Genomic DNA, 15,908 nt, shown 5'->3' with positions numbered 1-15,908 from the left:
TAAAATAAAGTCCATCAACAACTAAAAAAAAAATAAGCTAAATATGTATTCAATGTATATATCTATACCGGACATTTTTTAATACTAGAGTAATATTTTGCTTGAGGGAGAATGGGATGATGTTTTTGGTAATAAAATCTTTAAAATGTTAATAACTGCTGGGCATGGTGACACATGCCTGTAATTCTGGTGACTCAGGAAGCTGAGATAGGAGGATCACAATTTCAAGAACAGCCTGGGCAACTTATTGAGACCTTGTTTCAACATAAAATACAAAGCACAGGAAATGTAGCTCAATGGTAAAGTAGTAGCAAAGTGCCTTGGAATCAATTTCTAGTGCAGCCAAAAAAAAAAAAAAGTTGATAGCTAATTTCTGACTAGCAATGTTGTACAACTATAGTTTCCTTAAATAAAAAAAAAAAGGTAAATCAATAGTAACTTTGATTTTACATTTTTCCTCAAGTGACAGTAAAACTAATTTTACTACTAGAACTTGCTTCAAAAGTATTTCTGAACTATATATATGACTAGCTCATTTACTGAAATAGTAAAACACACAAAAAGTGACTTATCCAAATAATGTATTTCAGAGAGTAATAGATGTTCAAATTGTTACCTATTATTACATTTTTAGAAGGATTTATAGGTTCAAAAGTTTTACATGAGTAAAATTTAATATTGATAATCTAGCACTGTTGACTAGGTGAGAACTTGACATTCTTTGCCTCCTAACTTGGAATAATACAAAATACACAGCAGTAGCAACATGTATGAATTGTTCTGATCAAAATACATTTTTCCCAGATGTTATCAAGACTTTGAACTTAACTTCCTCTTCATAGGAAATATAGAAGGTAAAGCAATGAGTTTGATTCCAGTATGAGAAAACAATCAAACAAATCTGGAATATGAGATATTCTCTAAGATAGTTTGCCTGGTATTTTCAAAAACAACTTTGTAAAAAAGGATAAAAGTGGGTGGACCAAAAGAGACATAAGAGCTAAATACTGATTTGATCCTAGATTTGATGCTGGAGAGCAGGGGGAGGCAGGGGGACAGCTATGAAAAATATGTGAGCAGTCAAGGAAATTTCAGTGTGGAATAGGTACACTCATTTATACTAGGGAGTTATTTTACCTGTTTCTTCAGTATGGTAACAGTATTATGGTTCAACATGAGAAAGTATCTCTAGAATATGATAAGTAGTAAGAGGTGTAGTGCCTTTATGTTCATGACTTTAAAAAGTATACACCTGGGATAGGAATATAGCTCAGTTGTAGAATGCTTGCCTCACATGCACAAGGCCCTGGATTCAATCCCCAGCACTATATATATATATACACACATACACACACACACACACACACACACACACACACACACACACACACACACACACCCATAAAAAGCAAATATGTAAAATGTTCAAGATTGTCTCTAGTAGTGTGTATGTGGCTAATGTTAATATTATTATTTAAAATTTTCTGCAAATTTGACATTTTTTTATAATAGAATGGAATGTTCTTAAAACTTAATTGAGAGAAATAGTATTTATTGAGTGGCCTTATGATATACAGTGCATTCTACAGGTCATACAACCAACCATCAGGGATCTGTACCTATACTTGATTCCTGAGTAACATTTTTTACCAGGCTGTGTCTGAGTACCATAACACAGGTTCCATTGAGAACCAGGATGGAAAACAGTTGTGTTAGAGAGCTTTGCTTATTATATCACATGATATCCTTTTGGGGAACATGAAACTTTGGATTTTAGTAACAGGAATAGGTAAGCTGCTTCTGAGAAACTGGATTTTTGGCTTGTTACAAACATTGAGTTCTGTTTTTCTGGATGCTAGAAAGGTCTGACCTCACTTGTAGCCATCTCCAGCAGGTGGTCTTCCTAACTGTGCCCCTGAGTGCTTTCAGCTTTTCTCTGTTTCCTTTAGTTTTTCCTCACTTTGATTCTCTTATCTTTTTTTTATTATATTTTTAGTTGTAGATGGACACAATTAAAAATTTACTTATAATTATTTATTTTTTTATGTGGTGCTGAGGATCGAACCCAGTCATAAGTGTGAGACAAGCACTCCACCACTGAGCTACAACCCCAGCCACTTTTATCTGTTTTTTTTTCTAGCCATATTCAAAGGATTTAAAATAATGTAGTTTATTATTTGAAAGTCACAAACTAAAAGACAGATTTTCACATTATTTTCATTAGTCCTATAAGTTCCAACTTCCAAATGCAGTACTCCATTGTCTGTTAGTCAATTTTAGAATAAGAGAATGTTTCTAGAAAATTAAAATTATATACTTTTAAATATAATTTAAGATATAAACATTTTTATTTTCTGGAATAACATTGCCATTGCTATATTTAAGTAAAATTCCTTATTTTATGGGGAGGAGTAATTCAAGACAAAGAACAACACCAGTCCATGAAAATAAATATTTAACAGCAGTTGGAATTAGCATTTTCCTTTGAGAATTTCATTTTTCTTTTTTTCAATCAAGGGAAGTAAAATATGCCATTTGCAGTCACTTTACCTTTAACATTTCTGAAAGAATTGTGATCTACAATGACATTAGTTGCTTTTGAATGGTATTCAAATTCCTTCCCTCCTGCAATAGTATCTTTCTTCTGTTAAAAGAGACTTTACATTTTACAAAATACTTTTCAGCATCAGCGTGTTGATGCACATATTTAAAATTTGCTCTTGCTACTTTTCAGGAAGTCAAAGTCCTCACCCCATTTCTGTGTGGGATTGCTGTGTTATATTATTGTGCTCTAACAGAATGCTTATAACAAGGATAATACCACTTACTCTAAAATATGTAAGCTAATGATGGCTAAGACAATTTTTAGATATTATGTATATGTTAGGTAAGTATTTAACTTTTTAAAAAGTGTTCATTCAGTGAAATTTTCCAAAGAAGTTTTTTTTTTTTTTTCTTTAGTGATAGGGACTTGAACTCAGGGCCACTTTACCACTGAGCTACCAGCCCTTTTTGTTTTTTGTTTTGAAACAGGGTCTCCTGAGGTAGGAGGATCAATTTCTAGGCTGGCCTAGAAGTTGATCCTCCTATCTCAGCATCCTGAGTTGCTGGAATTACAGGCATAAGCCACCATGTCTAGCTTTTAAAGGCTTTTATATTTGCAAAACTGTTTTCATTTTATATTTGGGCATACTTAAGTCTGACCTTAATAACCTGTGATCTCCCATCTTGAGTGGTATCTCAAATTAATTGCCAAAAGAGGGTTGGTGTCGCTGTGTCCTGCACAACAAGGGATCAGTTAGTTAACTGCACAGAGGTATGAGCCAGCTAAGAAATTAAAAGTCTGAAACAATTAATAAGAAATAAAAGACTCAGGAAAGTAGTTTCACAGCGGGGTCCTGGTGGGAAAATTGGACCTAATGAGTCCTGTCTCTAACAAAGAGTGAGGGTCTGCATGCTTTATTTATAGGGGAACACATCAAAGGGATTTATTATGAGGAAGGGTTCTTAAAGGTAAATGAGAGAGAAGCAGGAGGTTATGGTGAAGTTGGCCTGAATGGAGCCTTATCACCTTCGCAGTAATTCCTCCTCCTCCAGGCAGCTGGCACCTCAAGACTATATGGGTGCACAGATATCTCTTTCTACCTCCTTGAACCTGGAGCTGTCTGAACAATATCACAGAATTCTGCAGTATCACAGAATTCTCTATGAGCAGGACGTTGCCAAGGCAACGGAGTGGTCTCAGATTGGTGAGATGGCACAGAGAGTTCTTTGAGGGGCACACCTCCGCTTAGAGATGGCTCAGACAAGCTCACAATTCATCTGTGGCTCCCAACAGGTTAGTTATTCACTTAAGTGTGAGTGAAGTAAGACTGCCATCTCTTTTGCCCCAGATGGAACAATTCCTAGAATCAGGATTTAGCTTTCTTTGCTCACCTTTGGAATTCACTTCTGGTTTGCCAAAATAAGGTAAAATAAGGTGTATATCTTTCTTTCTGCATTTTACTTTCATTTGTTTTTTCTTTCTTTCTATGTGTGTGGTACTGGGTATGGAAGCCTGGGCCTCACACTTCCTAGGAAAGTTCTCTACCACTGAGATACATCCCCAGCCCACCCTCATTCATTTCTTGACACATAAACATCAACTTTAATTTTGTCTTATGGCCAGTTGGTCATGTGAATGCTGTACAACATCTCCGTTTATACTGCTTCACACATCACTCTCAGGACAAGTTCCCACAAAGACCTCTTTTGTTCTACTGTCAATCCACCCTGAAGAAACCAGTTTCCAAACTATGCACAGCTTTGTAAATCAAGATGAACTGGTCAGAAATTGGATACAGAAGCAAACAAAAAGCCAAATAATACTTCCTGGTTAACATGGCAGTTAACAAGCTGAGCGTGCTATGTGTAGTAAAATTGCAGGTCATAAAATGTTTTTAATTCTAAGAAAATTCCAGTTAGAAAGTTTATATCATATTCTTATTGTAATTATAGTTCAAGGTCATTAACTTGTTCCTATTATTATTGGAGTTAAGAAAATACAAGTAATGTTTTTAGTAAGATATTCTAGGCAACAGAAGGCAGTGAGAACAAATGATGAAATGCGAACTTTAGTTCTGCATATTTCTTTTTTTCTTTTCTTCTTTTTGGTGGTGCTAGGGATTAAACCCAGGGCCCTGTGCATGCAAGGCAAGCACTCTACCAACTGAACATATCCCTAGTCCCCTAGTTCTGCATATTTCTTAATTAGCTTGTACATGATCACTGAGGACCAAGATTGGGAGAAAGAGGAGTTTGGCCTGTGGGCATAGCTGTCCTTCTTTCTGAAACCAGTGTACCACACTATGGAACCAATATAGTGAGATACAGAGCTGACATTCCTGGGAACTCTACATAAAGTCAGGAGGAAAGGGATATACCCATACATAATGATAGTAACAATATGTTTTTCACCAGAGTTAAACATAATGTATTCACAGCTTAATTTATGGATTTTGAAAATATCCTTGAAATATTTTCTCTTTGAATAAATGTTTTGTACAATTATTTTTGTCATCTTGTTCAGAGCTTTCAAGAATATCAAGCACTTCTCAAAAGTTTTGTTTTCCTTCAGATGATCTAGTCTAAACACTGTGCTTTTAACTCTATCAAATATCCTTTCAAAGAATTGGCATCTTTGCAATATGTTTCTCTCCCCTTGAGAAATCTAAAAAAGAACAAAGGGAGTAAAAAAGAAAAGATTTAAAATGCCTTCTATTCGTAAGTTCAGTAATAGGCAAAGACAATGTTCCTCAGCCAAAGAGATCAGAAAATTTTCAAGAGTACTTTGAAAATATATAGTTTAGATTCTGAATCTGTTACAGAAATGGTATGATACATTTAAAATTTTACTATATATCACATTTCTACCCCACCATATTTTGAGATGGAAATCATAATTTAAAATGTTTTCTTTCCTTATAAAGCTCCTTTCTCACCAAGCTATTTACACATACAGTTGTTTTTTTCCCCCCCCCTATTTTGGTAAAGCCAGGAGAAACTTTTTTTTTTTTTTTTTTTTTTTTTTTTTTTTTTTTTTTGGTACTAGGGACTGATCTCAGAGGCACTTAACCACTGAGTCACATCCCCAGCCCATTTTTTGGTTTACTGGGGATTGAACTCAGGTACTCAACCACCAAGCCACATCCCTAGCCCTATTCTATATTTTATTTAGAGATAGGCTTTCACTGAGTTGCTTAGCACCTCGATTATTCTGAGGCTCGCTTTGAACTCAAGATCCTCCTGCTTCAATCTCCTAAACCACTGGGATTACAGATGTGCACCACCACAACCAGCCTCAAGAAGAACTTTTTGAAAATATTTTTTCCTTATGTAAGAATGCAGAAGGGCTGAGTAATGAAATGCTGCCTTGTTTCCAGCCTTCTTTCCCCCCCCCCCTTTTTTTTTTTTCATATTCCCAGGCTGGAGGTGCAGCTAGGTAACACTTGCCTAACATGTCCCAGGTCCTGGGTTGGAACCCTAGAGACTGAAAAAAAAGATAATTCAGAATGGATTCCTCAGTTTAATTCCAACGTACTGATTATATTTGAATTGTTGAAATAATATGAGCTATGTTTTCTTTTTTAATTTTTGCATTTTTGAGGTATAATTAACATATACTAAAATACATATGTCTTAACTATACAGTATGAATTTTGACCCATCAGGATATGATGTACATCTGGTCAACAGGAAACCTTTCTCAAAATACTCATCAGAAAATTGAAAAGTTTTCTAGATGATTCTGAGCTAAACCCAGTTAAGAACAATTACCTTTTAAAGAATCAGAGGATAATATACATAAAATATGTAATATGTCATAGAATGTTATACAGATTAAAGTTAGATTATTGTTTTTTAAAAAATATAAACTTATCAGGCTAGGGTTGTGTCTCAGTGGCAGAGTGCTTGCCTAGCATGCATGAGGCCCTGGGTTCGATCCCCAGCACCACATTTAAATAAATAAATAAACAAAATAAAGGTATTGTGTTCATCTACAACTAAAAATATTTTTAAAAAGTAAACTTCTCAGACTGGGGGCGTACCTCAGTGGTGGAACACTTGCCTCACATGTATGAGACACTGAGTTTAATTCTCAGTACCACATAAAAATAAATAAAGATATTGTGTCCATCTACAACTAAAAAAATATATTTAAAAAAAAAGTAAATTTCTCTCATACCTTTTTAAGGGGTTTGCTATACTCATGTGTGAAATTTTTAATTTGTTTTTCTGTTTGTTTTTAAGAAAATTAACCAAAAACTTCACGATGGAGTATGTCAGCGCTGTAAAGAAGTTCTTGAATGGCGTGTAAAATACAACAAATACAAACCATTATCAAAACCTAAAAAATGGTGAGTTAAGTTTCTTCATTACTTTAACCAGTGGCATATATATCATACTTTGTTATTTCATTTCCTAATTTCTAAAATTGTATCCAAATAAATATCAAGGTTAATTTTTTTTTTTTTAATTCCATTTGGGCTGGGGATATAGCTCAGTTGATAGAGGGCTTACCTGACATGCACAAGGCCCTGGGTTCAATCCCCAGCACCACAAACACACATAAAAATTCCATTCTCTCTTTTAGCATTTTGTCTTGCATGCATATTGAATCTTGGTTTTTAGAGATGAGAAAAAGTAGATTCATCATTTCCTGATCCAGTCTTTCACAAATAATAATGCACCACTCATAGAACCTTGTTCATAAAAAGTGAGTTTTGGCTGAGAAGAAGTTTGTGTTACAAAATGTCTCTTACTAATGAAATAACAATATTTACTATAGATTATCTTTACCAATTCTTAAAAAGAATCCAATCTTTTAATTCAATCCATAAAATTTTTTTGTAATTACTTTCAATGTAAAAATTAGCATATTCTTTTTACATTATGAATTTAATTTGGTAATCTATATAGTAGCTATTAAGAACATTTGCTCAAGCAGGACATGGTGGCATATGCATGTAATTCCAGCGGCTCTGGAGGTTGAGGCAGGAGGATCGCTATTTCATGTTTTTTTGTGTGTGTGTGATGCTGGGGATTGAACCCAGGGCCTTGTGCATTCAAGGCAAGCAGTCTGCCAACTGAGCTATATCCCCAACCCCGAAGATCACTATTTCAAAGCCAGCCTCCGCAATGGTAAGGTGCTAAGCAACTTAGTGAGACCCTGTCTGTAAATAACATAGAGAATAGGCTGGGGATGTGGCTCAGTTGTTGAGTACCCCTGAATTCAATCCCCAGTACCCCAAAAAATAACCTTTATTCATTATTTCTTTATTTAACTGTTCAATAGCTTCATCTTCCTTGAAAAAGGTGTTCTTCTTTATATTTTTGTTTATTTTTTTTTTTTAATATACTTGGAATTGAATTCAGGAGTGCTTTACCACTGAGCCTTTTTTAACTTTGTGACAGTGTGTTGCTAAATTGCTGAGGCTGGCCTTGAACTTGATCCTCCTGCCTCAGCCTCCCAAATTGCTGAGATATTATAGTGTGTGCCACTGCAGTAGGTGGTATTCTCACTTTATGAGAGAAAATTTTACTTAAACTTTGGAAGATCTGTCTAAATATATGTAATATAGCTGTTGGTGTTTATTTTTGTCGAAAAATGTCAGCGTATCTGTGAATCTAAAACTAAAGCTATGGAATAATTTGTTTACTTGGGAATATTTGATAGCTTTGAGTGCCTTAATTTGAGTGATTTATTTTGCCTGAGATATGCTGCATTTTCTTAACTTTTTATTCTATAAAATTTATTAAAATTAAGAATTATACTTTCTATGAAACAGATACTAAAACATCTGAAATGCTTTCAATTTTTCAAATACACTGAAACATCATACAACACAAAAAAATGCAAATTTTATCGTGAAGTTTTTTTGATACTTCTGAAGGTGACTGATTGCAATGCTTAAGATAGTCACACTGTTCATTTACCTCCAAGTTTGTTTAGCACATTGTAGATCTTTTTTGTCAGGCATGATATCCCAGCAGCTCCAGAAGCTAAGGCAGGAGAATTCTAAGATTGAGACCAGCTTAAGCAACTTAATGACACCCTGTCTCAAAATAAAAAATATTAGGGCTGTGGAATGGGGCTCAGTGAACACCTCTGGGTTCAATCCCTAGTACCAAAAAGAAAGAAAGAGATCTTTTCTCTTAAAAGACAATGAAACGTGCACAGGATACTGCTTTTTAGTATGGAAAGTTACAAACTTTTTAGAAAATTTTTTTTCCAGTACTAATCTTTCAGACCAGAATTTTTAGATTTATTTTGGGTATAGTTGACTCCCTCTTTAAAAGGTTTATAAATTTCTCACTTCTGTCTTTCAGTGTTTTCTTCTTGTTTTTCAGCATTCCCTTCTAGAACAAAACACCTTTAAACAAGTCTGATGAGTCTTATTCTCACTGGCCCAAATTAGCAGTAGGGAAATTTAATAATAGGGAAATTGTATGCAATATCTAATTTAGATTTTTATAAATGAATTAAGTATATTCTCTGGATAGCAATTAAATACTAGTTGTGTACTTTTAGTTAATAGGCCTAATACAAGATTTGTAGGTTTCTAAGTATTTTCTACAAAGCATTTTCTATAAAGATATTTTAAGATTTCATCAATCTCCATTTTCTCTTTCTAGCATTTTTTTCCCTAAAAGAATTGGAAGTATAGGTAATAAATATTTGCATATTCGTAGGATTTTAATAGACTAGTGTTGTGTAAGAAAGAAAATCTTTAAGAATATTTCTGTCTCAGCAATTGTTTGTATTCTAATTGCCCATCTTTAATATATGCTAGCTGGTGACACATGCCAATAATCCAGTAGCTCAGGAGGCTGAGATAGGAGAATTGAGAGTTCAAAGCCAACCTCAGCAACTCAGTGAGATCCTATCTCTAAATAAAATTCAAAATAGGGCTGGGGATGTGGCTCGTTGATGAGTACCCCTGAGTTCAATCCCTGGTACCTGAAAAATAAGTAAGTATATATATATATATATATATATATATATATATATATATATATATATATATATATATATATATATATATAAATAAAATCCTAGGTGTTTATCTTCATTATGAATGTGCTAGTATGTGAAAGATTATATAAGTTATTAGTCTTCCACAGGCTATAGAATTTCCAGACGTACTTATATGGCTCTTAGATTTTTCCCTTCTTTTCTGTGTTACTTATAATCTTAATATTTTCATGGCCAGTGCCAGGTGCAGTGGTGCACACCTATAATCCCAGGGACTAGGGAGGCTGAGGCAGGAGGATCGTGAGTTCAAAGCCAGCCTCAGCAACTTAACAAGGCATTTAGCAACTCAGTGAGACCTGTCTCTAAATAAAATTTTAAAAGGGCTGGTGATGTTGTTCAACAGTTAAGTGCCCCTGGGTTCAATCCACGTACCCCCTCCAAAAATTTTTTTTTCATGGCCAGAAAAACTTGCATACTTTAAATCCTAGAAAAACAAATATTTATTTGGACAAACACAAAGATTCAGTTAAAAACAAAAAGAAAAGGAAAGCAGTGTAAGTGGCAAATTTTTATAAGTCACACATCACTTAATGATGGGGATAGCTTACCATTATAGTCCATCCTGTATGTGGTTCATCATTGACAAAAATATCATTATATAATGCATAACTATAATTAGTTTTCCAGAAAATTTAGAATATACCAATCTTTGAAAATGGTTGGATGTGAACACATTAACTCAAACACATACAACTTTGTTCTGACTCAAAGCTGTTGAAGTCCTTGGAGTTAGGGGAGTTTGTGGTGGTATTGTCACTAGCTGTGTCACTAGCTGTGATTCAGAAGTCTTCAAGAGATCATTGTGTCAAGGAGGTGAGAGCTAAGAAGGACCTCAAGAGCTACTATTCTGCATTATATTGAGGTAGATGTGGTTAGCCGTACTTCAGCTCACAATAAAGCAAGATGAGGGAAATATTGTACAAATGCCAAAATATAGATAACAAGATTTTAAAGCCTAAAGGAAGATCTCTAAGAGTAAAGAGGCCCAAGCTAATGGAAAACAGGTCATAGCTTATGAGACTTATAGGATCTTGTAAAGGAAGAAAAAGTTATTTTTCCATCTACCCTTCTAGGTTCTCAGTTGAGGCCCTTCTTTTAACAAAAACAATAGCAAGAGAAAAGGACACCTTTATTTAACATGAGTTTTATGTGACATTTACACAGTTTTTTGTTTAGTTTTTTAGGCAGTGCTGTGGGGATTCAATTTAGGGCCTTCTACAGGCTAGGCAAGTACTCTACCCCTGAGCTGCACCCCACCCAAATTTTATGTGCCATGGGAACCTTCATAAAGAAATAAAGATTTGAAGAAATGATTAAACCCAAGTGCTTTCATATTAGGTTTGATAAGGAATGGAAAGCCATGGGAAAATGTGATAGGACAAAGTAGGAAACTTAGCTAGACCTTTGTCTGCCTTTGGAGATAATGATGATCTTTTCATCCAGGTATCATGAGGGCATGTCTTGAATGAATGTCTTATAAGGAGAAGGTCAGAGAGAATTTCCTACACCTGCTGTTTCTCAGATTCCTTCATCTTAAACTATTCAATTTGCTGAGACACCTTATTTTAGACTAACATGTTTTGAACCTTGTCAATCTGAACATGTTACCTTCCCACTAGGGACATCGTTAATTTCTTTTCTTCTTCTTTTTTTTTTTTTTTTTGTGGTGCTGGGGATTGAACCCAGGGCCTTGTGCATATGAGACAAGCACTTTACCAACTGAGATATATCCCGAGCCCCAAGACATCATAAATTTCTGATAATCCTAGACACATGGTACATGGTACATAGGAAAGCCTAGCTTTCAAATTTCAGTCCCATGACTGAAATGGTTATAGAGTGTATAACTCATCAATATCCACCTTGCTTTTTCTGTGTATTAAGACATGCCCAGGGGGATGGGGATATAGCTCAATTGGTAGAGTGTTTGCCTCGAATGCACCACCAAAAAAAAAGACATGCCAACATTATAAGGAATGTAAATCTATTGATGATGTTGCTAACATAACATAACTTGTTTTGAAATTTTAAATATTTTGTTCAAGTTAGTAGTCACCTATAATTTAAATTTGTCCTCTGTTAGGGTTTCTATAAGATGTTTACAGATGCCTCTCAACTGATAATGGTGTTACATCCTCACAAACCTGTCATATAAGTTGAAAATATCTTAAGTTAAAAATGTATTTAGAGGGCTGGAGATATAGCTCAATTGGTAGAGTGCTTGCCTCACATGCACAAGGTCCTAGGTTTAACCCACAGAACCACCAAAAATATAAATTAATAAAAATGTCTTTAGGAGTGGTAGCATACTTGCCTAGCAAGTGGATATCTCAGTTTGATCCCTAGAATTAAACATGCAAAAGAATATGTTTAGTATATTTAACCTTCCAAACATCGTATCTTAGCTTTACCTTCCCTAAATATGCTCAGCATAATTAATCTACAGCTAGGCAAAAAGTATCCAACAGGAACTGTTCGTGTGTGTGTGTGTGTGTGTGTGTGTGTGTGTGTGTGTGTGTGTGTGTGTGTGTACTACCAGGAATTGAACTCAAGGGTCCTTTACCACTGAGCTATAGCAATCACCTACACACACTTTTTTTTTTTTTTTCAATTTAAGAAAAGGCCTAGCTAAGTACCTGAGGCTGGCCTTAATCTTTCAATTCTCTTTCCTAGTTACTAGAATTACAGATGAGTGTCACCATGCCCAGAAAATACAAACTATTTCATAATAAAACATGTAATTAATTGTATAATGTATTGAAAGTGGGAAACAATCCTTGTATGGGTTTGTTTTTATACTATGATGAAATCAATAAATTGTAAGTCAAAACATTAGAAGTAGTAGACCATTTGTACTTTGTTACTGTCAAAGATGTGTCTTTTAACTGGACATGGTAGCTTACACTTACAATCCCAGATACTGGGAACCTGAAGCAGGAGGCTCACAAATTCAAGGCCAATCTAGGCAATTTAGTGTGACCATATCTCAAAATAAAATTTTTCAAAAACTGGAGTTGTAGCCAGAGCACTTGCCTAGCATGCATTAGGCCCTGGGTTCAATCCCTAGTACTAACCCTCCACCCCACCCACAAACACACAAACAAAAGTAACTTCTGTGTAATTTTATTTTTCTCGTTAAAATGTTGAATACTGGGGCTAGAGTTGTGGCTCAGCGGTAGAGTGCTTGCCTAGCACATGCCAGGAGTGGGGTTCAAACCTCAGCACCACGTAAAAATAAATACAATGAAGGTATTGTGTCTAACCACAACTAACATATGTTGAACACTATTTTACTTGTCTAAATATCACTTGCCACAAATTATTCAATAAAACAATGTATATAAAGAAATGTTAAGTAGAATATAAAATGTTAAGGGAAAAGGGGGCTCTTTGTAAGTGACATTTATTTTAAATTGAAGTAGTAATATTCTGAATATGGGAACAATTAAAGCCCTTTCTCCCATTTGTCTGTCTTCTCAAATGTCAAAACCCATACCATTAGCAAATTTCCATCATTCATGGGGATCTGATACCAGAAATTAGAGCAGAGAAAAAAAGTTTGGCATCAAAATTTTCACACATACCTGCTTCAACCATGGGAAGCAGAAATGATCCCATGTTTGTACTTGGCAAACAATGTTGCATATTTATTTTCTTCCAGTGTGCTAACATGCTGCAGGAATTTTTATAATTATGGCAGTCTCTCCCAGTTACTGGAAATAATCCTGATCCATCACCAGAGAATTTTAAAAACAGAATAGAGGTCCTAACTTGAGTTGATTGAAAGAGAGATGGGTTGAAAACTGTATTTGATAGATGGGAATTAAATTAAGGCAGTGAGAGGATAGGGGATAAAAAGCAGCTGGTGCTTCCCTTTGTGATAAGTCAATTTTAAATAGCTCTACATAGGGCTAGGAATGTAATTCAGTAATAGAGTGCTTGCCACCAAGCCCAAACCCTACAAAATAAATAAGTAAATAGCTCTGGATATTCAAAGTTTGAGGTCTTTATAGAAATAAAGTGAAAGGCTCACAAAAGTAAAAACCCTAGAATCAACAGTCACCTGTATTTTATACACTGTAACTTAGAAGTCAGATCAGTCTCTACCAGAATTCCCCACTCATTTTTCCTTAGATAGTTGCTCTTAAGGCCAGTACCTGCTACTCCCTGGTAGAAGGGCTGCTATGGTGGGATACAGATCTCCTTTGGCACTAAATGGCATGATCACTATTAGATTTCAGATTTTAATATTATTATTAATAAATGTATGAGTTGTGGTTCAGGGCAAGTCTGCCATTTTATATAAAATTACTTTTTCAGTGACCTTATTTTTGACTTTTGAAAAAGAAACCCAAAGATTAATTAAAACTGTTCATTACTATTCCTGATTTGTCCCAAATCACTTGTGAGCAGTATAAATAACTTTGGATGTAGAGCTGAATTATTAGAAAAGCAAGAGATCTTTTAAAATGATTTGTGTAACTCTTTGAGAAGGAGGAAGGAATCATGTTTTTTAATACTTAGTAGAGTGTCTATTTAACATGTGCAGGGTCCTGGGTTCAATCCCCAGCACACGTAAATAAGCAAACAAGTAAAGAAATATTTTAAAATATGTATTTATATTTTTCCAGGTACTTGAAATATAAACTGTTAAAAGATTTTGTTCCCTTCTTCAATCTTAGGCCAGAAAGAAATTCTTTGTTTATCCTGGGATTAGAGAGATTAGATGTTTCATCCTAGACAAAAGTAGAGGGAACAAAGATTCAAATGCAAATTGGTCAGATTGCAAAGGCATGTTTTCCTTCTCTTTCATAGTGATTTTTCAGTATTGTATTGTTCAGTCAAAAGACTTTTTCCCCCTCTTCAACCTGAGCCTGATGCTTCATTAATTTTTACAAATGTCACCATCTTGTTTCATGGAAGTTGTGGGCTATGTGCTGTTACCACATACTGCTGAGTACCATCCTGCTTTGTTTTCTAATATTTGTTTCTGTGGAAAGTATTAAATAGGTTTGCTTCCAGGTGCTGAATGCCTTTTGTTTCAGGCAACCAAGCAACGTTTTTCTTCTATTAAGTTAGAAATGTGGTAGGCAAATAATGCACACTTCTGTTAAAATGTCTAGCCTACTTCTTTTCCTCTTTCCATCCACTTTAAAAAAAAAAAAAATTGTAGGCCTATCATGTGTGAATGCCTGGGTTCATTCCCCAGAACTGCAAATGAATGAATGAAGGCTGTATCATCAGGAATACAGCATTAGTTCATGATTAACATCACCATAGTAGTAAAAAAGAAAAGCTGCTATAAAACAGTGGCAGGCCACAAACAGACTGAGATCTGAGCTGACAGTTGAACCTATAAGTTTTCTATTTCAGTTTTCTGTCCCTCTGGGACATTGGACAGAATCTGGAGACCTTTTTCTTTCTTTCTTTCTTTCTTCTTTTTTTTTTTTTTCTTTTGGTGTTGGGGATCAAATTCAGGGGCACTTTACCACAAAGCCATATCCACAGCCCTTTTTGTTTATTATTTTGATACAGGATCTTATTAAGTTGCTTAGGGTCTTGCATAGTTGCTGAGGCTGGTTTTTGATCCTGCCTCAGCCTCACAGGTGATGAGGATTAGAGGGATTAGTGATGCCTGTGCCTCGGTGCCCAGTGTGAATTGTCCTGTATCTTAAGTCAGTGGTTTTCAAACTTTTCAGCTATAGAATTCTTTAGTAAAGCAGAAGCTTACTCAGGAGTCCCATGAGCACAACAAGTTAAAATAACTGTCACTAATGGGGAGAAGGTAGCCCAGAACTTAAATGCTGTGAGATGAATGTTCACTGGAAGTAGCTTTGATCATTAAAATATTTCAAGTGAAAAAATGGAAAAATTGGTATACCCTGCCTTGGAATCTACATTGCTCTGGAAATGTCTGGGCTGACAATTGCTTTAATTTTTTACAACTAAGAAACTGTTTCCTTTTTTACTAAATCTTCTTATTTGTATTGGACACTTTATCCCCAGCCCTTTTTTAAACTTATCTTTTATTTTGAGATAGGGTCTTGCTAAATTGTTCAGGTTGTCTTTGAACAGTGATCTTCATGCCTCAGCCTCCTGAGTAGCTGGAATTATAAATAGCTGAGATCACAGAGGTGCACCACTATGCCCAGCTAAATCTTTTTACTGAATAAAGTTAGGCCCTTGCTTCTCACATCCAAAATTTAGTACCTCCTAATTGGCAATTTTTATCTTATTGATTCTAAGTTTTTATTCTTATTGAGTGTCCCAGTGTAGCCCTTGTCTCGTTGAACTTAATTACTTTGAACAAATAAATTCTCCTCTCCTTTTTAAT

At 35.0% G+C, this 15,908-nt stretch overlaps 1 protein-coding gene across 3 annotated transcripts in view; it reads left to right on the top strand.

The window, feature by feature from the left end:
- The window catches only part of C4H9orf85 (chromosome 4 C9orf85 homolog), a 62,205-nt gene that overhangs the window by 28,055 nt on the left and 18,242 nt on the right, over positions 1-15,908 (top strand). For all 3 annotated transcript variants that reach the window (XR_005733909.2, XR_013438072.1, XM_005324103.5), the window contains exon 2: positions 6,790-6,896. Coding sequence is in view for 1 of the 3 variants with exons in the window: in XM_005324103.5 (XP_005324160.1) it covers positions 6,790-6,896 (107 nt within the window). In the remaining 2 variants the exon portion in view is untranslated. The remainder of the gene's footprint in view (positions 1-6,789; positions 6,897-15,908) is intronic.

This window comes from Ictidomys tridecemlineatus, chromosome 4 (genome assembly GCF_052094955.1).
Source record: "Ictidomys tridecemlineatus isolate mIctTri1 chromosome 4, mIctTri1.hap1, whole genome shotgun sequence".
Classification (NCBI taxonomy): domain Eukaryota; kingdom Metazoa; phylum Chordata; class Mammalia; order Rodentia; family Sciuridae; genus Ictidomys; species Ictidomys tridecemlineatus.
This window is presented reverse-complemented; position numbering and strand designations above follow the sequence as displayed.